This window comes from Chiloscyllium punctatum, chromosome 3 (assembly GCF_047496795.1).
Source record: "Chiloscyllium punctatum isolate Juve2018m chromosome 3, sChiPun1.3, whole genome shotgun sequence".
In the NCBI taxonomy this organism is placed as follows: domain Eukaryota; kingdom Metazoa; phylum Chordata; class Chondrichthyes; order Orectolobiformes; family Hemiscylliidae; genus Chiloscyllium; species Chiloscyllium punctatum.
In genome coordinates, this window is record NC_092741.1 from 12,339,267 (window position 1) to 12,363,344 (window position 24,078).

Here is a 24,078-nt window from a genome sequence, read left to right on the forward strand (position 1 = left end):
CATCAACAAATCCTTAGCCTTTACCTCTGACCTTAATCTATACTGCCTAGTTACTGACCCTTTCAGTAGGAGAAAAATTGCTTGCCTATACACCCTTTGCCTTTCATAATCCTATACATCGCTATCAGATCCTACTCAACCTTCACTGTTCCAAGAAATCCTAAGCTTATCTAATCTTTCCTCATAGCTCAGGAAGTGTTCCTGGAACACCCTTCTAATGGCATTGCTGGTCTTTCTCAATGGCAACTTGGAATCAGCAATAAATGCTGGCCTCGCCAGACACCCATATCCCATGGAAGCCTAAAAACAGACCTTCCAGTCCATCCTGGTAAATCTCATCTGCATCCTCTTCAGTGCCATTGTATCATTTCTATAATGTTCTCATTGGCCTTCTCCACCACCACCACCCCTTTTTTTAAAACTACTATTATCTGTCACTTTTCTCCCTTAGATTCTCACACCCCACCATCAGTTTTAACTACAATATGGTTCTCTGATACTGTCCACCCTTAGGCCCATTCTGTCAGGTTCATACCAATTCCCTATCTCCACATTTAGCTATGGGTCTGTGGCACTTTTCTCCATCAGGTCTGTTCACTTTAGTCCTTCAGTAGCATTTTAAAACTATGGGGCTCCAGCATTGTTTTCTCTTAGGGTTGTGCTCTCTCCCCATGAAAATGGAGGAACTGAGAAACTCTGCATATCTGATAAACATTAAATTGTATGCTTCATGCCAATATACTGCTTTACTAGGGGTGATCCTCGTAATCCAAAGACACGGACAAATTTTCTTTCCCGAAAACTGTTTAAATCTCAGCATGGATTGACAATTTGAATTCTTTTTGAAAAGTGACATTAATAAGAGAGTCAGAAATTGATGTCAGAAATTGATGGAAAAGCCAAATACCCCTTATATCCCATACCCAATGTCTTTAATCCAATGTGGGTTACGAGAATTCAATCTTTGCTAATGTTGCTCACTGACCAACCTAGTTATCACAACCAATCTCAGGACAATGTGGGATGGGCAATAAATAAACCCAATGGTAATGAATATTAAAACACCTTTCAACTATGAGTAAAATTTTCATAAAATGGTGAGAACTAATCGGCACTTAATATGTCCAAAAAACTGTATCAATCCATCAGAAACATTTCCTATTATCCATCATTTAGTAAGAAACACTTTTTCACAGATTATGTGAAAACAATGCAACAGAAGACATTTGCCCTACCATACACAAGATGACTTCTGGAAAAAGCTATCCAATTATTCTCTTGGAGGTATGATAACTCAGGTTAACATTTATATCAGTTTATTTGCTAATCTGCTAATAGCAATGCTGGCTAAAGACAAGACTGGAAACCTTTTGTACCCATGACAAAGGCAGTCTGGTGGAACAGAAGCACTGCATTTGGTCCTTAGCCAAGTAGCCTACAACATACAATAAGATTCTGTTTGGATTATTTCTTCATCCTGTGGTTATCATTTGGTGCCCTTATCCATTTGCAAAACTATCATTAACATCATCAGCTTCCACCTAAATGGCAGTACTTTTCAGAAGTTTAATGGTATTTAGTTCCACCATTTGCTGACAACGGCAGTTGCTGATGTACACTCTGCACCAGATTTTCAAGCCACTTGTCAATCCTGCATGAGGAACTTATTCATCCTTGAGTGTTACCAAAATAAAACTTACATCAATCAACACTTGGTCAGCTAAATACTCCTCAGAGATTCTGGAATATAGTGAGCACTTCCTATGTGGTTCTTGAATAGCCACCATTGTCAAGGAGATTGAACAGGGACTCAGCTGTGCCAGCTCAGCCTTCTACATGCAATGGCTGCAAGGGTCTAACAACAAGACCCTCAAGTCAACAAAAAGCCTAGCTTTCACAGCAGTTTTGCCACCATATCCCTACTCGACAGTGACGTTATTTGTTGTAACTGACACATAACAGCCCAAAAGAAATTCCGTCATGCATGTCTCCTCTGCATTTAACTTCAGTGTCCTCTCACATGAAGCTAGCCCCACAAGTATTCAGCTAAGTTCTTGTGAAATCAACTTTAATGAACTAAAGAATGACTTCATGGCACAGAAGTGTCTCCACCTTCCTTGCTCCATTTTGTTAACTCTCAAATGGACAACATTTAACTGAAAGACAAATAAAGCATTTCAAAAACACTTAGAGACTCTCTTGACAGAAACTCATAATCAAGTGGACGTTATCCTTGAGTTGAGGGACAATTGACTAATGACAGAATTTGTGTCTGTATAGCCAAACATGACCAATGACATTGTTTGAAACAAAATTATAAAATTGCTTGTGGCAGATAGTCTAGGCACAATGTGTTTAAAAAAAACGAATACTGCAGATAGTTTCAGTAAACATTAAATTGTGGTGTAGATTTCAATAAGACTGTGAAAAAAAGACTTGGGCCAATACACTACATACACTGCTGGCAGTAAATAAAACAAGCAAACACAGCTAAGTGTTACACATAAAATAGCTAATTATGAAACAAATTGCAAACTTGATTTAATCTAACAATATTTTCTTTCAATAGTTTAATTGGTATACTTGTGAGTAAAACAGTCACGCACAGCACAGGGATACTGACTGCTGGTCAATCATAGAAGTTCTTCTGGGCAGTGTCCTAGATCCAATCATCTTCAAATGTATAATCAATGACCTTCCTTCCATCAGATCAGAATATGTGTTGAAATTTGGAGCATGTTGAGTTGCATTCACAATTCTTGAGGTAAATGAAGCAGTCCATGCTCACAAGCAAGAGCCATCAGGAAGCGTCCCATTTAAGCCTCTCCAAACCATTCATTTCCAACACCCAAGTGAGGCTGATACATATGAACACTACAGCCTCCAAGTCTTGTCATCCAGACTTCTGCTACATCACTGGCACATAATTAAAATCCTGGAACCCTTCATCCAACATTCTGATAGATATATCTTTATCAGAGGAACCGTAGTTGTTCAGGCAGATTGTCCACCACCAAATCGTCAAAGGCAACTAGGAATGGGGAACAGATACATGCCCTGCCTATGACACACATTCTCAGTGTTAATAAAATAAAATTCCAAAATCATTTTATGTATTTGTGCAAGTGCATCCATATTTCGTGGAGACATTGCGAATCTATGGGTATTTTGCACATCCTTAAGGCATTTAAAATAACGGACTGTTTGACTTCAGAGTTGTTCAAGCAATGAGTGATAATGAGCCTAGCTGCAAGTGACTTTGAAGAACAATGGCAAGCCTCACCTTTTATGACACACTTGTAGATGTTGCTGTATTGCAGTCTCCACTCAATTTCACTGACGAGTGACAGTGTGCGCATGGTCCTGAAGGACTAAGTTCTAAACAGCTAAGCAATCATCTAAGTGCAAGGTGGTGTTTAAAAATGTTAGGCCATAATATCACATTTGATCTCACATAGGGTTATAGTTAACAAACAAAACAAGGCTAATAGTTATTACATCTATTATGAAACTCATCATACTCTAGTTTGTTGCTCATATGTATGAATGAGTACACAAGCCTGACATATGTGCAGCAATGCCTCAGTCTCTTCAATGTATGCTCCCCAGAGTGGGTATAATTTATGAACCAAGTACAATTCAATACATTACAATAAACTTTAGCTTTTAAATGCTGAGTTGTTTTAATAATTTTTAACATAGTTAACATAATCAAACTCCCTCATTGTATTTAGGTCCTTAAACTTCAAAGTTAAAAATCACACAACACCAGGTTACAGTTCAACAGGTTTATTTAGAAGTACAGGAAGACCTTCGAACCCACGAGTCTGGTCCGGGTTGTTACCCGTGGTTTACCACGGCCCGAACATATTCCAGAACCAGGGACCACGGAGCTGCAGGAAGGTAAATTTCCCATTTAAATGAACGGATTCGCTATTATCCACGGTTTCAGGCTTACGTGGTAGGTCTTGGAACGTATCCCCTGTGAGTACAGGCGGGACTACTATAGAGAAGCGCTGCTCCTTCATCAGGTAGCTGTGGAGCACGGTCATAAGACATGCTTTATAGCAAAACATCACAGTGTCATGCATTCAGTGTATTGACAAACCTAGATTGCTGTTAAGTCTGTCATCTTTTAGAATGCAGGCTTTGGTTCATTTATATCTAAATTCCAGAATGCAATTCAAGTCATATTTGTGAGATAATTTAAGGCTTGAAAGAAAAAAGTTACATCTCAGCTCAGACAATGCATTATAGGTGTGAGGTTAGAGTCTGGCTGTGAAGTTAGAGTCTAGGGTCAGAGTGGTTCTATTGCCAAAGTGGGAATTTGTAAAATGTTACATGGATTGATTGCCTGCAGACTGTTTTTTGATCAAAATATAATGTATCCACAATTACAATTCTGCAAATACAAATTCACTCCACAGACTTATATGTGTGTGCAAGCATGTGACAGAGGGAGAAGGTATAATGCATCTGGGTCACCTGTAGTCTGACTCAAGACTGGGATAGAGACAGACCCTAACCTCACACTTCTAATGCATTGTCTGAGCTGTCACTTTTTAAAATAAGTACTTACATTCTCTCGAGAGGGTGACTTAAAAGTAGTTCTGGGACTTACATATTCATGAACGGAAACCAGCAACCTATTATAAAAGATGAAAAGATTAACAGCAATCTAGGTTTGCTCAATATATTCTATCAGTTGCATGCATGACACTGTGATGTTTTGCTATAAATTCTTGTCTTATGATCCTGCTCGACAGCTACCTGATGAAGGAGCAGCAATCCACAAGCTAGTATGTCCAAATAAACCTGTTGGACTATAATATGGTGTTGTCATTTTTAACTTTGTCCACCCCAGTCCAATGCCAGCACCTTCACGTCAGACTGATATTCAAACAGCCATTTAGGACTGGGGAATATCAATGGGAAAAGGGGTTTCAATCTTCTCTATTTTAAATTAAAGGTTAATCAGAAAACATATAATAGCTTGACTACTTTTTCCAATTATAGGTCACCCTTAGGTAGCCTGGTATGTGTTTCGCACCATTTCCAGCTGACTAGATTTCATAGGAACATAGCAATTAGCTTCAGCATTCAAACAAATCAAAATTGAGCTGGTTGTGGTTGCAATTCCATCTTCCTGTCTGCAGCTATAAGCTTCAACCCCACTGCCTGTTGAATCGCTTTCTTGAATAAATTCAATGACCTTGCCTATATTGCTTTCAGTAGAAAAGAATTTCATACACAAAGATCCACAAAATAAAATCGCATCTCCCATTTCATGGATGCTCCTTTATTCTATGCCTTTTCTGAAATAGATTTCATCTGATGTCACTCCTTAATAATAATGGGCAAACCTAAATTGTGATCAAACAGTCAACAGAAAATAATTTAAAATTAACAAATTGATCATGGAAACATAGAAATTAGGTGCAGGACTGCCATTTGGCCCTTTGAGCCTCCACTACGATTCAGTATGATCATAGCTGATCATACAATTAGCAAGTTTTGAGAAGATGTGTAGCTCAGATTGAGGTTCTGGATGTAGGTTTGCTCGCTGAGCTGCAAGGTTCAATTCCAGATGTTTCATCACCCTAATCGGTAACATCTTCAATGGGCCTCCAGCAAAGCACTATTGATAATTCCTGCTTTCTATTTATATGTTTGGGTTTCTTCGGGTTCGTGATGTCATTTCCTGTGGTGATGTCATTTCCTGTTCTTTTTTCCCAAGGGGCGGTAGATGGGGTCTAACTCGATGTGTTTGTTGATGGAGTTTCGGTGAGGATGCCATGCTTCTAGGAATTCTCATGCATGGCTCTGTTTGGCTTCTCCTAGAATGGTTGTGTTGTCCCAGTCGAAGTGGTGTCCTTCCTCATCCGAATGTAAGGATACTAGTGAGAGAGGGTCATGTCGTTTTGTGGCTGGTTGATGTTCATGTATCCTGGTGGCTAGTTTTCTGCCTGTTTGTCCAATGTAATGTTTATTACACAGAGATCATAATCTCAGAATCCCATTCCTGCCCTCCCCCAAAACCCCTTCATCCCTTTCGCTGCAAGGGCCACATTCAGCTTCCATTTGAATGTATTTCACGAACTGGCCCCAACAGCTTCCTGTGGCAAAGAGTTCCACAGGTTCACTAATGCTCTCAGTGAAGAAATTCTCTCTCATCTCAGTCCTGAATGGCTTACCCCTTAGACTGTCACTCCTGGTCGGGTGGAAAAATGAAAACTTTTCACTAAGTTCAAGATTGCTATCTCCAATGCTCATCCAATTATGGTTTTGACCAATGCACACCCTGTTAAAACAATTTACAGCTTACAGTTTACTAGCTTACGTGTGTCAACTGGTGAGTGAATGACTTTAAGCCAAACAATTTTCAATGGGCTCAAGAGCAAACTGATGTTATTGTGCTAATAAGACATTATTTTAACAGATTCAATAATTCACATCCTGGATTGAGGCCATTAGTAATTAGCAAAAATAAATAAAATTTTAAAAACAAATATTGCAATAAAATGCCAGAAATCAATTAGGAATTTTATGCACACGTCACTGGAAAACCATTAAGAAACAGAATGCTTACCAACTTACAATCTGATAGTCAGCTAATTGACGAATTTTGCTAAATTATTTTTGTGTCACTTTGTGGCTCAGACTACAATTGAATCAGAGGTTGCACCACAAGACACCACACAGTTCAAGAGCCAACCAGGCACACAAGTAATCTGAATTTTTTCAAGGATTGGTAGTATATACATTTGGTGGTCATTCCAGAGATGATTCCAAATAATTGCACCACTATATGAATTTACTAATTTGCTTGGATTCTCATGATCCAACATCCAAAACCAGACTGCCACAAAGCAGGAGCCCTTAAGCAGAAAGCCATGCTTAAGTGTGAAAGTGGGTTACTGTTTCCAAAGACATCGAGTGCATTGCTACATTAGGTTCTTACTCTACAGCACTAGCCCCACTTCATCAAAAATATGGTCATTTCAGTAAAAAGAAGTTTATTCAACCGGCATGACAATTCTAAGGACCATACAGGACTATCATTTCAGTATGATCTGTAACCATCTAGCCTTGAAATTGTTCATTCATCATTTATCTCTGAAGATTTTATGATTTATTTTCTACTTCTAATGACAATATATAATTGACTTTGAGGCATCAGTGGATTCTTTTAAATGATCTTGCAGAAATCTAGATTTAGAGGCGGCAGTATTTTGGTCTTATTAATATCCATACACTAAGCAAAAGGATTCAAAGCGCAGTGCAGAACAGAACCAAATAATACATTTAAAAAAAAGACAAATGCTAGCTCTCGAGGGAAAGATATAGTTAATTTTAAGAAAATTTTAAGACTGGATTCTAAAATCAACACTCTTCAATGAACTACAAAATCTTTCCACATTACATTTTCTCAATTAAGATACTGTTTGTTTTCACTGAAAACAAAAATCACATTAGCATTCAATTAAATAAATTGAAACATTTTACCTTACAGCACAACTTCAGGTCAAAGTGGTGTTGAATATAAATCTTACATCACAAAGGTAGGATTTAAGCATGCAATCCCCACATTGCACCTAGACCCTGCTGAGAGTTGAGAGGGGGGAGGCACAGAAAGATCGTAAAACAGGTTTTAGACAACCTGCTATCACATAACCTGCTAACACAGTGAACAGGGTGCTGAGTAACCCAGAGGAACCAAGATCAATAAGAAGGGGAGAGTTCTGAGATGTTGACAATGATAATGGTTAACTTGGATTTTGATACTGGCAACTTCCAATCCAGTTTAACTTGCAGCACAGATCATGAGTTCTGTATTCCAAACTTGTGTTTCACAGCAATCATTTTAGTAATATTCTCTACAAGAGGAATAAGCTTAAGAGCCCCAATTCCATTTTTAAAAAGCTTGTCTCAAACTCTCACTTAGTTTGTTTTATTTCAAATCAAGGGAACAATATAGTCTGAAAATAACAATGCTCCACTTCTTGAACTATACCAAGTTTCTGATTTTTTTTGTCCACCTCTGAACATTCTGGTGCTGTAAAGTAATTAAAGACAAGACAGATCCTTCTACAGTTCAATGCAGTAGTTTTATTTATAAGGTTTCAACATAGCAATTATGCAAATACATGTCATCCAAGCAATTTGCAATTACAATGCATCAAGTTCACAGGATTCCTTTTTAAACATTGCTGTTCAGAACAGAATTGTACAGAAATTGTCAGTACAATGATACTGTGATTGTGTGTTCTGGCAGAGGGGAAATGAGTTCAGTATCTTCTTTTGTTGGATCCTGTTGCATCATTCCTGCATTGCTCTAAATGCTGCAATAGAGGAAAGTTACTGCATCACAGCAAAATTACAAAGCAAAGCATTTACAAAAAATTGAAAATCACAATTTTGGTCCATGCTCTTAACCTGTCTTACCAATTCACTTCCCACTCCGAAGAAAAGATAGACTTGTGAATCTATTCAGGGGAGACAACGCTGCAGAATTGTGAAACAAGGGAAACGGCAGACACACAGATTTGACTACACTGTTTAATGTACAACATTAGAAATAGAACAGAAAGAACTATAAACTATTTTTAAAAAATATCCATTCCCATCCATTCAAATACCCTAAGTGACGAGATGATTTCTTCTGGCCACTATAATAATGGCAACCAATTACAGAAGAGCAATATGCTTAAAAAAAAGGAAACTATACTCCTTCACCTAGTTAACAAGTGTTGCAACACAAAGCCTTCTGTCTTCTTCAGCAGCCGAAGCCACTACTTGGAAACATCCCCACACTTAATTAAACATTTTTCTTTTTTAAGTGGAATGCCTGCGTCCTGGGTGCCTGTTACAACATAATGCAGCACCATGCAAAATGAAAAAAATTTATAATTCTACACAGCACTTGCAAAGTGATTGAAATCTTTGCTGGAACTTTACAGCATGCATACCTAAAAATAGCTACCCCTCCTTCCCACCAAAGAGAAAAAAAATCACAATTTCTTTCCAAAAAAGTCAGAGAGGCAGACAGGAATAGGATACAAAGTTCAGGACCTAGTCTGCAGATCAGAAAAGAACAATGAGTTGTGCGCTCCACTAGTTGTTACTGAATATGATATCCATCCTGCCGTGTAGATGTTTTGCTCTTCTGTCAGAATTATTTTACAACCTTATTTTGTTGACCGAAGATTCCTTGCACTTCTGCGACGTGGCTGCTTGGCCTGAACATTTACAGACTCATCCGATTCGCGCTTTTCATTTGTTTTAGCAGTGGTTTGTGAGGACATGGCAGCCTTTCCAACTTGTGCTGCTCGTCTGGAGGATGTACGTGAACTGCCACTGCTCTTGCATTCCTCTCTCGTGTCTGTTTTGCCACTGCCAACAACTTTTGTTAATTGACAGACACTTGATTTACTTTCCTTCTGTGCCATGTCTGATGTATTCCTTTCAGCACTTTGAAGCTGTGGAGACTGCTTTCTGGCTTCTGCTACACTCGTTGCTATTTTAACATTTGAGGTGCTAATCTGACTGTCACTATGCCTGGTCTGATTTGAAATATCAACTTTCTCACATTCAGATAGATCCTCAGGTTCACAAAAACTGCTACCATGATCTTGCAGCTGTGAGACTGCAACATTTCCCTCTCTATTTTCATGCTGCTTGGTCTGTTGTGAACTGTTCATTTCTCTACATGACTCTGTAGGTTTAGGAATACCCTGCTGAGTACCAAATTGCTCAGCCTGTAGTAAAGCACTCGCATCTATATCCTGCTTCTTCTTACAACAGGCGCTTAACTCACTTGTGAAAAGTTTAATTTGTAATGTGTCTGTCAACTCTACTTCTTCCCGATTTGAGATCGGACCACCTTTCACATGGTTATCACACAGATCAGACTGCAGCAAATTGCTCATTTCATTATTTCCAATTTGACCCATTTTACCGCCACCTGTTTCTTCACCCCTCGCTGGTTCAACTGCACTAAACTGCTGCTGTTCCATAATACCGACTAATATGGAGGTATTTATTTCTACATCTCTCACTTCATTCACCGGACTGATGATGCTGAAACCAACATCATACTGTTCTGTGGTATTATCAGATATGAAAGCATCCACTTTTATATCCTTTACCTCATCTACTTGTTCAGAGACGATTAAGTCAGTATCATACTGGTGAACATCTAATTGCACATCCTTAACCTCATGTATTGGTTCAGATACATTTAAGTCAGAATCACAATGGTGGACATCCACTTGCACATCTTCAATCTCATCAACTGGTTCAGACATGTTTGCATCAGCATCATACTGGTGAACATCTACTTGTACATCTTTAACCTCATCAACTGGTTCAGATATGGTTACATCAGTATCATACTGATGAACATCTACTTGCACAACTTTAACTTCATTGAGTGGTTCAGAGACTTTCAAGTCAATATCACACTGTGCTGGCAGATTTGCATTGTTGTCTAAGGCATGGCTATCCAGTTCCATATCTCTATTTGATTTTGGAGCATTACACACTTCCAGATGACGTTCTGCAATACTAGCTAATTCATGGATTTGCTCTTGAAACTGTTCAGTCAGATTGGAAAAATTTAGGTCATCATTTTCAACATTATCTAGTCTGTAAGCATTGTCAACATCTCCTCCTCCTATTGCAAGTGCACTGTGTACACTCCTGTCTCCTGCACCAGTAAATACAGAACTAACTATTGCAATGTCATTCATCTTAAGTGCACTTGAACTAATCAAATCATGACACTGTTGAGGCTGTTCTGAAACATTTGATACAACAGCATCAATTTCCACATCCTTAGCTTGTTCAACTGTGTTGGAGATGTCAGATTGTTGAGACTGTTCAGCATCATCTAATATGGAGATTTGCAATTCTACATCCTGAGGTACCTTGCCTGAATTGATGCCTACATGATCATCCTGCGGGGGATGTTCTTCAGTGCACTCTGAGACCAGGGCATTCATTTCTTCACCTTCTAGTTTTTCTGATGGCAACTTGGATATTTCTAATTTACCAACCTCATCTGATTGTTCTGCAGTGTTAATCATTACTTTTCCAGCTGAGGTTTTGCGGTGACCAGTCACTTTGCCAGCTTTATTTTGCAATTCTGTTGCAGCTGTGCTGAAATCATAATCTTCACGTGGCCTCATGGCTTGTGGACCAGATATTCCCCTCCTTTCAACATGTTCATCTGTTTCAATTTCACTTCTTTTACCCTCAGTGGTAGGTTTGGGAACAGCTGTGGTAGCATTTTCAGAGCATATTAGTTCTTCAAGTTTTCCATCCTTATTTTTGACTTGTCCTGCTATGGATTTCAGAGTACCTGACACCAATCTGGCACTTTGAGCACTGTTACCAAGTTTGTCAACTGGTGTCTTCCCAGAGCTACTGTAGTAAATACCGTACAAATCTTTAGCATTAGCAGCAGCCAGACAGGTTTTGGGTTTCTCTGATTTCTTACTTGAGTCAGTGAGGGACATAGCTGGTGGTGGAGGTGGGCGGACTGGAACAGCCAATATGGTTTGCTCACCTTCAGACACTCCAGGGGCAGGTTCTTCAGCCAAATGATCGGGTTCTTTATGTACATCCAGAATGCTTCCTTTCAAAGTCACTTCTTCTCCACCAAAAGCCCTGGAGATCACATCAGGAGCTAACAACACTCCAGCTTTAACTACAGGTAGTGGTTTGTTGGAAGCCCCTGAAGATCGAATGGAGAGAAATGTATCCAAAGGTGCTGGTTTATTTACAGATGACCCACCAGCCTTCCTCAGTGGTACGTTAGCCACAGGAAGATTGGGACGGATTTTTGCCTGTGTAGTTGTACTTACTGAAGTGAATGGTACCCAAGGGCTGGTATGAGCTATAAGAGTCTTGCCAGACAATTTAATTTCAATAAGCTTGGAAGTAGATTTTCCAGCCTGCCCCTTACCATCATCTTTCTCTTTGCTGCCCTCAACACTTTCCTCCTTTATTCCTACTGTGCTGATTTTTTCCTCCTCTTTCTCAGGCTTTTTCCAGCTGAATTTCCCAAAGGGTGAGCCTTGTTCCTCATCTTTCTTATCTTCAACCTCATCCTTTTTCAGCATCAGTTTTATACCTGGCTTGATACTGAGGTCTATTTTGTGGGAGGACGAACGGTCACTTCTTTCTTCTTCCAGCTCAGTGACATTCGCACCCTCCTCTTTAGCCAGTCTGATTAATTTCGCCTTCCTCTCATCACTCTCTTCCAGCCTTTTCCGTTTCTGAATCTCTTTCTCTTCATCTAATTTCCTCTTCAGACCTGCCTGACGCCGGCGCTCTGTCTCAGTAATCACAACTAAGCCAGCCTGGCGATCTAGGTTTCTCCTTTGTTCGTATACAGGATTCTCATTTAAGTATCCCTGCAAAAAGAAAATCCAGTTACTCTAAGAAAATACACACCATCTACAGTTTTAAACAAAGAAAAGGTTACTTACTTCTCAATAACCAACACTTAAAAACTCAATAAAACGTCAGCTGCTGTGTGCATAATTCTTCTCCTTGCTTAAAGGAAATAAAATAGTTTATTGCTTTGGGATCTTTTAACACCTCAAAACCTAAAATTATTTTCCTGTTTATTGACCCTTGTTTATAAAACATTTGAACAACCTTTCTCCTTTCAAAGCACAAAACAAATGCATGAGAAAAAGATCAATAAAGTGAGGGGACAATGGTGGAAACAGGACATGAGTAATTAACCTGTGAGAGGAACCCAGGAGAAGACGTTTTGAATCAATTGCTTAGCACCGTGGCCTCAGAACAATGTTAGGAAGGGAATTCTCGGATTTTAACAACTTGATGAAGAAACAGTGATATATTTTTCAAATCTCAAATATGCTAAGAGACTTCTAGTGATCCTTTTCCCACATGTTTGTTCTGCTTGCCCTTCGCCAATCATTTGGGAGGCACACTATGGGAAATAAACTAAATAAGCAAGCCATAAAGCAGTCTGTATGGATAGGTTTAGCATAGATCTGTTTAAGGATGCAGATTCAGTAGGACATCATGGCAGGAGGATAACAGGCTCAACATTGAAAATGGGGAAAGTAGGGGAGGTTACATGAAGTAATGAAGAGAAAGGATACCGGAAAAGTCTGAGAGTAGCTGAAAGATCAAGGACAGTATTGGATAAGACAGGGCTAAATCAGGCCTTAAATCACTTTCATTCTCTTTCCTTTCTCCTTTCAAACTTGGACACAATATGCCACGCCACCCGTTCTTTCTAAACAAAAATTCTGCACTGTGGGAGGGCTCCAAGGGAATCAGCAGAAGACCATTCTTCATATCAGAACGTAGACATGAATGTCGGTTGGACCTCTTACAAGTAAAGGGGATGAACGGGAACCAAATGTGAAAGAAACAACACACACAAGGCAAATGCAGCCCACAATAATTAAGATCTGAAACATGAGAAATACAGCACCGATTAAAAAACTGAACTTCTTTGGTTGTGTGGGTTAGTGTGACACCATGAAGTGTTTTTAATCACTAAGCTGTTCTCAACAAACCAGGATAAGCCTGGTCTTTCTAGAGATCCAAGTGGTAACTATGCTGAATGGCATGGAAGATATGCAATTTAACCATTAATGTGCAAGGTTTCACAGTACAGATGTTTGTGTGTGTGCACAAACATGTAGACACACACACACACATTTGCAGGATGAATAATTTTATGTTACATGGGCAACACACTGCTGGTTCTTTGCATAGAAGAACACAAACACAATTTATGAGACATTGTGCCTCAGAAATACCTACACTGAAATTAAACAGTTAATCAAAGAATGTACAATCTGATGCAACACACTTTGTCCAACAAACGACAGTATACAGGTATTCCTGAACTTCTGGAGGTAAACATTTGCAAAACCAGAAACCTCATCTAAACTATATCCCCTGATATAGCATCAGTTATTAAAATTTAGTATTTAACTGGGATAGTAGTAAAGCATCTGCTGTTCATTAGCAGGATTGCTTCACATCATTTTAATTTGGAATGAATTACCACAGACCATCCATTTGTTTACGGTCCTTGGAAATCTACTAAACTAGATCACCACCAAAATTTTCATATCACAGTAGAACCAATAGAGAATATGAAAAAGTCTTGTGTTTAGACATGAGTGATGCAAGGTATTTGGGCATCTTGGGCTGTGATCAAGCTATTTTTGTACACAAGTTGGTCCACAAAGTCAAGACTGGTCAAATGTCTTTTGCTTCTCACTATCATACTAATTAGTAAAGAATACTCCACCGGATATAGTCAATTACTGAAACAACTCCAAACTCAAACCATTTTATATTAATGTCAGGCCCTAATGGTCAAAAACAGCAACAAAGCTGCTTTATCCAATCACCATGCATCTTGAACACAAGTATTCAAATCTACTGTAATGCTTCAGAAATTATTTCCATTGATTAAAAATAAGGAGATGTGTGACAGAAAATGCAAGTGCTTGTCGCTCTTGAATCAAAAACTGCAACACGATTTGCAAGAAACACGCAATTAAAAACAAACCTGCATTCTAAAATCTTTAACCACCTCAAGACAACCCAAATATCTTTAGTGCTGGTATAATATTTGAGTGTGGTCACTGTTATCATGTCGGAATTAGAAGGTAGAAATGATAAAGACATAATTCTGTGCAAAAATGATGACAGTGCATATATATCCTACACAGTATGTGGTGTGTGCTTTAAGAAGTTGGGACACAATTAGTGCATTAGTAACTCCGGTGCATTATGTTCCAGGTTGTTACCTCCATTCTGGAAATGCTTTATAAGCTTTCTTCCTAACCTTATATTTATCATTGTGACCACGTGATTTGACATGATCTTCAGCACAAATCTGATCCCCATAGAACTCCTCACAGAGCTGGCAGTAAAATCCAGTGACTGGCATCAAAAATTCTGAACCTGAGACAAGGCAAAAGATACACAGTCAGAAGACGAGATGAAACACAGGTGATTCATATAATGAGTGCAACAAAAACACAATATCCATATTTTATTACAACAAAATATAATTTGACTTGATTTTAAGTTAGACATATCTACAAAGTTACCACCCTACTTAAATCATTGCTGGTGATTGACAGTGACCTTTTACCAAAAGGCAATGCATTGTTAGACCAAACCTGTTGGCATTAATGGTTTAATGATATCACGGCTGAATGGAGCCTCAATGAAGAATGGGTTACTGGATCACTTGGACGGAGAATCTGAACCTAGTTCCCACTGGGAGTGTGCAGTTCTAAGTAGCATCAATTTTCACCCATCTAGCCTATAGAGTGCTGAAGTTCACTGCAGACAACTTTGCATCTATATTTCTAAAATACATGGTGGCTACACTCTCACTATTATCCAAACTAATCTGCCTTAACAAGCAGATGAGATTTTCTCATCCACCAATGAATTTCTTAGAGAGAACTCCATGACAGCAGGAATTTTTGAACAACAGCAGGAAGAGATTAAAGGGCAATACTGCAGAGTTGTAGCAGGAATCTCCTTCCCCATTTGACAAGTATAAATAATTATCACACTTCAGTGTGTGAAGGGCATGAAAGCTAATGTACAAATAAGCAAATGAGTTCCAAACTGAGCTTAATTCTCTAAATTCTATTCCCTTAAAGCAGTTCCTATAACAAAATATTTAGGACTAAATAAAACAAAATACAAACTCACCTTTTGCTGGCATTGTTATTTTTTCAGTTCGCTTGACAGAATCGTTTTTGTCTTCACTTGCCATCTTTGCAGACCATGGTCTATCATAAGGATCCAGTGTCTAGTTGCATAGTGACAGAGGTACATGGTGGATTTCATTTGCACATTTAATTGATACGTACATTGATTTATACAGAGTGCAGCAGGCACATACCAGGAAATACAATTAGTTGTTACAGTACAATAGCACATGACAGATGTATATTAAATGTTTTTGCTCACACTGTAGCTTATCAGTGCATGTAACTTGCTGTGGAAAATATGAGAGAAAGATTAGCATGGAAAAGGTCAAATAAGTAACTTATTATTTTTCTGAACTGCTTTAAATGGAATAAAGCTGTCTTATTGCATGAAGACATTTTCAAGATATCACTGTGGGTTTCATATCACTTTTCACTTATTGCTTGTTCAGCATTAAATAAAGGAAAGATTTTCACCTGGTAACTTATTTGGACAGAATTCTAGGATAAACTGGAAGCTGGCCTGCAATCTTTGAAAATCCACGAGAGGTGTTCACTGTACCAAGACACAGGGTGAAAGGATCAAGAGTGCAATTTGGCACTAGCTAGCTTTGCATACTGAATATTTGAGATTACATTTCTTAAGAGGCAAAGGGATACTACAATAATCTTCATAATCACTCGACAGTTTATGCTGGGTTTAAGATTTTCTTAAGTGAAACAAATTCTCTTTATTGCATTTAAAACTAAATTTAAATGAGGTGCTTTCTTTTTTCTCCCCACTTCAATGTGTTTCTCTCACGTTGAAACGTAAAAATCCTAAAGTTGAACGTGAGCTTCACATACTGGATAAAATTCAAGTTGAAAATCCATCACATTTGGGGAAAATGTAGGCTGATTTTGTTTTAACAAATTTCCAGGATGTTCACAATTTTTCATTTAGTTTTATATTTGATTCTTCAGCTTTGAGCAGTTTCACGGATTGAAAAACCTCAAACTTTCCTCTTTTGCTATTTCTTCCTTGACATTTTATTTGATTTTTTTTATTCCTGACTTTGGATTTCTCTTATTACCAAACCACAATGATTGTATTTAAAATACAAGGCTTTCTTTGGTACTCAACTTTTCACATTACTTCACATATCGCAACCAAGTTGATCCTGGATCTTATTTTCCACCATATATATCACAGTGCCACATCAACATGCTTATTATTCAATGCCGTTCTTTTCGGCACCACATCTAAATTTTCAGAGTTTATATGTTGAACTTCATTACACATCTTTCCAAAGACTCTTTAGTGAAACGATTTTAAGATTATATTCTTATTGATGTTGATTTTTCAATTTTAGTGCATAATATGGAATGTATTTGAATGGTTCAACTATTTTAACGTGATGGGTACTTCAGTTTTGATTCAAACAAACTCAAAACCTTTCTATTTCAAACTACTTTACTTTTATTTAATTTAATTCCAAACAAATGATAGCTCTTATCCGTGATACAAATTTCACTGTTGGCAACATGCAGCGTGATTTTTCAAATCTATTTTGTGAAGCTGAAGTATCAGAGAACAGTGGTAAGTATACGCACCTGCCTATGTCGCTTGTTATGCATGTGAGTGAAAAAGTCGAACAATGTCCCACAAATGGTATTGCAATTTTTGCACCAGTGATTCCCTGTATCATAGTATTCATACACATCCCTAGATTCAGGGAGGTTCTCACGTAGCTTCCTTGTTTTAGCATCCAACTCCTCCAAAGATCCTTTCCTTGTTGAAATCTCCTGTATTAAAACCCATAGAGATGGTCATATGTAACAGCATGATTCAAAGTTTCAAACAAGTTCAAATTCACAAGGCGACTCCCTAAAAAGGCCATCATGATATCATCATTATATGCCTTCAGCCAGAACTGTTGGAATTGCAGTTGGGTAATACACGAGACCAGGCCTGGACTGCACCTAATATTTCCAGCTGGCTCTCTGGGTGGGGTATTGTATTTCATAGATAGGGCTCAAGCACATTTGTCCAGAGCCCTGAGAATCAGTGCCCTATCCATTCAATGAATCAAGTATTATCTGCTGGAGATGCAGCCAAATACAAGACAGGTGTACACAAAAATGCAATGTTTCAATTAAAACTAAATATAAAGATTATATCATGACGTCCTTTAAATGGGCCCAACTTTACCATGCAGTTTCCTGAGTACTTTTGAATAAACGTTTCAAAGTCACTACCTTTGATGATGCCGATTTTTCTTCTTTTAGCAGCACCTTTTCCAAGATATCACCTTTGTGCTTGTCAGATGATTTTGAACTTTGATCTTGAATCACCACCCCCAAGATTTGAGCCACTTTCTCCAGCTCCGATAGCTTTTTAACAGTTTCCTCAACCTGCTGGCGAACTAAAGACATCTGGCGCACAATGTCTTCCTGTAGCTTGCCGTTTTCAAGCAGAAGAGGGTCTTTGTGTCCATCCTTTTCACGACGTTTCTTTCTTAGCAATTCCCCTTTGCACGTTTAAGGCAGAAGGGAGAGGTGAAAATTTAGTTTCAAAACTTCTCACCTCAATTAATGCGCAACTCTTCAGCACACCCGGAGTTTACATCAGTAGGTTCATCAACGTTTTTCAGCTTCTTGACCAAGGGGAGTGCAGACCAAAGTTGCTGCATAGGTTCAGAGAATTCTCAAGTTGTGTGGATCTTAATTTTATGGGCTCACATTCCACCTGGAAGGGTGGCACTGAAACACATATGTACACTACAGTACAAATTAGGCTCTTGAGCATTTGCTCAACATCCACCTTTTGGTGGGCAAAAAAGAATACATTTAGTCGGTATCCCAGCCAGATGGCTGTGGGCTGATATTTTTCTCCCCAATGTCTCAGGTCCAAAAATCAAAGAACTAAACTGTAATCTCTAGTGATTCTTACCAAAGCACATGTGCTGAGACAACAGTTAATTATTACTGCACTGTGGCTCATACTAGGACATGGCAGTCCACAAAAACAAATTAAAATATACAAAGTGAACAAATCCTACAGTAAACAGAAAAAAAAATGGCTGGTATATAGACATATGGCATAGTGGTCAAAAACAATTATTTTATGGAATGGGGATTTAAAAGACAGAGTAGACGGATTTAAAACAAATGGTCAATAAAAGATTTATAAATACAAACATGGACAACCACTTCTATGTCAAAAAAGCAGTACATTTTACTATGTGAACATAGCAAGAAGCTAACATGTGACAACCTGCTGCCAATTTCTACCTTGCTGTTTTCGAAGCTTCTGCAGCTCATTTCCAAGATAATCCAAACGTTTCGCCCGAGCTTCTTTCTCCTTGAGGAGCTTGGCTTTCTCTTCCAGAACCTGAGTTGAACCAATGTGAGGCTTGCTTTACATTGAAAGGTTAAAAGTTCCAAGCATATAAAGCATTCTAACTAATTTATCAAACGTATGGTCACTAGACCCCCAACCTAGACACCTGAGAAAAATAGTAATGAACAGGCAAGGTCTTTCACTTTTGGATCAAGCATGGAAAGACTAGACGGTACAATGCAATCTCATTCAACCTGGGGGAGCATATGAATAATAGTGGGCCATGAGACCCTTTGAATTTGGTCCATGATTCAATAAGATCACTGCTGATCTGATTTTAACCTCAACTTTTCATTCCTGCCTATGCCAGATAATCAAGAATCTATCAACCTCTCCTATAAAAATATTTAAAGGTCTTGCATCCACTGCCTTTTGAGGAAGGGAATTCCAAAGATTCCCAACCCTCAGTGAAAAAATTTTTCCTCATCTAGGTCTGAAGTGAACAGTCCCTTATTTTTAGATTATAACCCTTAGTTCTAGATTCTCCCACAAGAAGAAACATCTGTTTCACATCCACCCAGTCAAGCCCCCTCAAGATCTTAAATGTATTAATTAAGTCATGTCCGACTCTTCTAAACTCCAGAGAACACAAGCCTAGCATGTTCTAGCTATGAGTGGAGTAAACCTTCCAAGAATGGCTTCCAAAGCAATCAGATCCATCTGGAAGTATGGTGAACCATCACTGTGCACACTACTCTTGATGTGACCTTACCAATGCCTTGTATAACCAAAACAGAACTTTCACTTTCTTGCATTCAGTTCCCTTCACAATTAAACATTCTAATAATTCATATACTTGATGCAATTGCAAACTAACCTTTGGTGATTCATGTACTAAGAGACCCAGATCTCTCTGCAAATTCTCAACATTGAGATAGTTGGCTTCCTTTTTATTCTTTCTGCCAAAGTCAAGTTCACATTTCAACACATTCTATTCTGCCGATTCACTTAACCGACCTCTAAACCTTTGTATGCTCTTTGTGTTGTTTTCACAACTCACTTTGCTAGCTATCTTTGTGGCATCAGGAAATTTGACAATCAAATACTTGGTCCCTTTATCCAAATCATTTATGTAAATAGTAAAGTGTTGAGGTCTTAGTACCATCCCTTCGGTCCAACCTGTCCATGCCGACCAGCTAGTCCCACCTGCCAGCGCCCGGCCCATATTCCCTCCAAACCCTTCCTGTTCATATACCCATCCAAATGCCTCTTAAATGTTGCAATTGCATCAGCCTCCACCACTTCCTCTGGCAGCTCATTCCATACATGTGCCACCCTCTGTGCGAAAAAGTTGCCCCTTAGGTCTCTTTTATATCTTTCCGCTCTCACCCTAAACCTATGCCCTCTAGTTCTGGACTCCCCGACACCAGGGAAAAGACTTTACCTATTTACACGATCCTTGCCCTTCACAATTTTGTAAACCTCTATAACATCACCCCTCAGCCTCCGATGCTTCAGGGAAAACAGCCCCAGCCTGTTCAGCCTCTCCCTATAGCTCAAATCTTCCAACTCTGGCAATATCGTTGTAAATATGTTCCGATAGGAAGGAGACCAGAATTGCATGCAATATTCCAACAGTGGCCAAACCAATGTACAGCCCAACATGACCACCCAACACCTGTACCCCAATACTCTGACCAATAAAGGAAAGCATACCAAATGCCTTCTTCACTATCCTATCTACCTGTGACTCCACTTTCGAACCTGCACTCCAAGGTCTCTTTGTTCAGCAACTCTCCCTCGGACCTTACCATTAAGTGTATAAGTCCTGCTAAGATTTGCTTTCCCAAAATGCATCACCTCGCATTTATCTGAATTAAACTCCATCTGCCACTTCTCAGCCCATTGGCCCATCTGGTCAAGATCCTGTTGTAATCTGAGGTAACCGTCTTCTGTGTCGATGACACCTCCAATTTTGGTCTCATCTGCAAACTTACTAACTGTACCTCTTATGCTCGCATCCAAATCATTTATGTAAATGACAAAAAGTAGAGGACCCAGCACCAATCCTTGTGGCACTCCACTGGTCACAGGCCTCCAGTCTGAAAAACAACTCTCCACCACCACCCTCTGTCTTCTACCTTTGAGCCAGTTCTGTATCCAAATGGCTAGTTCACCCTGTATTCCGTGAGATCTAACCTTGATAATCAGTCTCCCATGGGGAACCTTGTCGAACGCCTTACTGAAGACCATATAGATCACATCTACTGCTCTGCCCTCATCAATTCTCTTTGTTAGTTCTTCAAAAAAGTCAAATCAAGTTTGTAAGACATGATTTCCCACGCACAAAGCCATGTTGACTATCCCGAATCAGTCCTTGCCTTTCCAAATACATGTACATCCTGTCCCTCAGGATTTCCTCCAACAACTTGCCCACCACCGACGTCAGGCTCACTGGTCCTTACTTCCCTGGCTTGTCCTTACCACCCTTCTTAAACAGTGGAATCATGTTTGCCAACCTCCAGTCTTCCAGCACCTCACCTGTGACTATCGATGATACAAATATCTCAGCAAGAGGCCCAGCAATCACTTCTCTAGCTTCCCACAGAGTTCGAGGGTACACCGGATCAGGTCCTGAGGATTTATTCACCTTTACCCGTTTCAAGACATCCAGCACTTCCTCCTCTGTAATATGGACATTTTGCAAGATGTCACCATTTCCCTATAGTCTATATCTTCCATATCTTTTTCCACAGTAAATACTGATGCAAAATACTCATTTAGTATATCCCCCATTTTCTGCGGCTCCACACAAAGGCCACCTTGCTGATCTTTGAGAGGCCCTATTCTCTCCCTAGTTACCCTTTTGTCCTGAATGTATTGCATAAATGCGTGAAACAGAATTTCCCTTCAACAAAACTATGTTGACTCTGTTGATTGCGTTGAACTTAGTCAAGTGCCACATTATAACATTTTCAATATTTTCCCTATGAAAGATGGTAAGCTAACTGGCCTGTAGCTTCCTGCCTCCCTCTCTTTTAGAAAAAAAAGTTACATGAATTATTTCTCAATCTGAACAAATCTTTCCCCAATGTAATGGTTTTTATAAATTAAAACCAACACATGAACCATCTCATAAAGTACTTCATTTAAGATCCTAGGATTAAATCCATCAGGAGCGAGGAACTTGTCAACTTGCAGATCCTATGGTTCTAGAATCGCTGTTTCACAAAATTCTCAAATCATTACATGGACTCATCCAGGCTATTACCAACCTGATTCCTCCCCAATTTGTATATAGATTAAAATCAGTGATGACTAATGCCCTTTGTTTATCACTGAATATTTTATCTTGTATACTCATTCCCAAAGTTGAGTTACCAATTGATTCAACATGATGAACTGCTGAATGGTAGTAATTTCTAACCACTGTACTAATACAGATATTTGATTATGAGTACTGCCCTTCTGCTTTTATTCTTCTCCAATGTCACATACCCCTTGATACTCAACACCAAATGCTCGTCTTTCTGCAGCCACATCTCTGCAATAGCTACCCACTGTATTTGGGATAGGGTGTTCCAGGCTCGTTCTTGGCCATTTCTACCTGCTCTACAACTGAGTGGCTTACCAGGCTGTTTCAAGGATAGTTATGAAACAAAAATATTGCTGTGGCTTTTAAGTCACAAATAAGCCAGAATAGGTAAGGGAGACAGATTTCCCTTCCCAAAAAGAAATGACTGAGCCAGATTGGTTTTTATTAAATTGAAAGTGGTTACATGGTCACCATTAGGTTAGCTTTCAATTCCAGGTTTTTAGGAATCCAAATTTCACAACTTGCCACAATGGGATTTAACATTATATCCCCAGAACATTATCCTGGAGTTCAGGATTACTAGCCAGTGATATTATCACTGCACCACCATCTTCCATATTTGCTCACTTCACCATGTGATGAAATGCATTTACTTTGTTATGAATGCAAAGTGCCTTCTGTGTTTATTTGGTCGTCTTTGTAGCATCACAGTATGACTGCTGATTTATTCCTCTATTTATTACATTGATCTAGGTAAGAAAATTAAATGTAATACAGTGGAAACTCGATTACCTAATGTGATGGCGGGCACTATTGCGTTCGGATAATCGATTATTCCGAAAATCGATTAAATGTCTTTCCTCTGGGGCTCAGAGTTTTAAAGTCTGCTCCAAATTCAGGAGACTGCAGCAGCGCAGAGTGCGCAAGACCCTACCCCCAACACTGCCCCCCCTCTCATTTCTCCCCCGCCCCACCAACCCGATCCAAACCTGCAACCCCCAACCCCATCCAAACCCACCCCCCCAACCCGTCCAAACCCGCCCCCCCAACCCCCAAACCCATCCAACCTCGCACCCCAAACCAGTCCAAACCCACCCGTCCCCAACCTCATCCAAACCTGCCCCCCAAACCCATCTAAACCCACTCCCCACCCCCAAATCTGTCCAACTTCGCTCCCCAAACCAGTCCAAACACGCACCCCAAACCTGCCCAAACCCACCACCTAACCCTGTCCAAACCTGCCTTCCACACCCCAACCCTGTCCAACCCTGCCCCCCAACCCCGCTCCCGCGCAAACCCTCCTCCCTACCCGCTCCCCGCCCACAACCCCATCCAAATCCCGCCCCAAACCTATCCAAAACCGCCTCCCACCCCCAAACCCGTCCAACCTAGCTTCCCAAACCCGTCCCCGACACCAAACCCGCCCCCCAAACACATCCAAACGTGCCCCCACCCACAAACCCGCCCCCCGCCCCCAAACCCGTCCAAACCCACCCCTCACCCCCAACCAAACCTGCCACCCAACCCTGCCCAACCCGCCTTCCACACCCCAACCCCATCCAATCCCGCCCCCAAACCTGTTTCCCGCACAAACCCTCCTCCCAACACGCCCCCCACCCAAACCCCATCCAACCCCTCTTCCCCTCAAACCCGTCTCCCACCCCCCATCCCCAAACCTGTCCAATCCCACTCCCCAAACC

The 24,078-nt window shown here is 39.8% G+C and overlaps 1 protein-coding gene across 3 annotated transcripts in view; it reads right to left on the bottom strand.

Moving 5' to 3' along the window:
• Positions 1-8,086: 8,086 nt before the first annotated feature.
• The window catches only part of znf318 (zinc finger protein 318), a 108,974-nt gene continuing 92,982 nt past the window's right edge, over positions 8,087-24,078 (bottom strand). For all 3 annotated transcript variants that reach the window (XM_072550677.1, XM_072550679.1, XM_072550678.1), the window contains 6 exons: positions 19,014-19,113; positions 17,979-18,250; positions 17,334-17,525; positions 15,742-15,841; positions 14,855-14,973; positions 8,087-12,419 (listed from right to left, as the gene is read on the bottom strand). In XM_072550677.1, the coding sequence (XP_072406778.1) occupies positions 9,189-12,419; positions 14,855-14,973; positions 15,742-15,841; positions 17,334-17,525; positions 17,979-18,250; positions 19,014-19,113 (4,014 nt within the window). In that variant the 3' untranslated portion in view covers positions 8,087-9,188. The remainder of the gene's footprint in view (positions 12,420-14,854; positions 14,974-15,741; positions 15,842-17,333; positions 17,526-17,978; positions 18,251-19,013; positions 19,114-24,078) is intronic.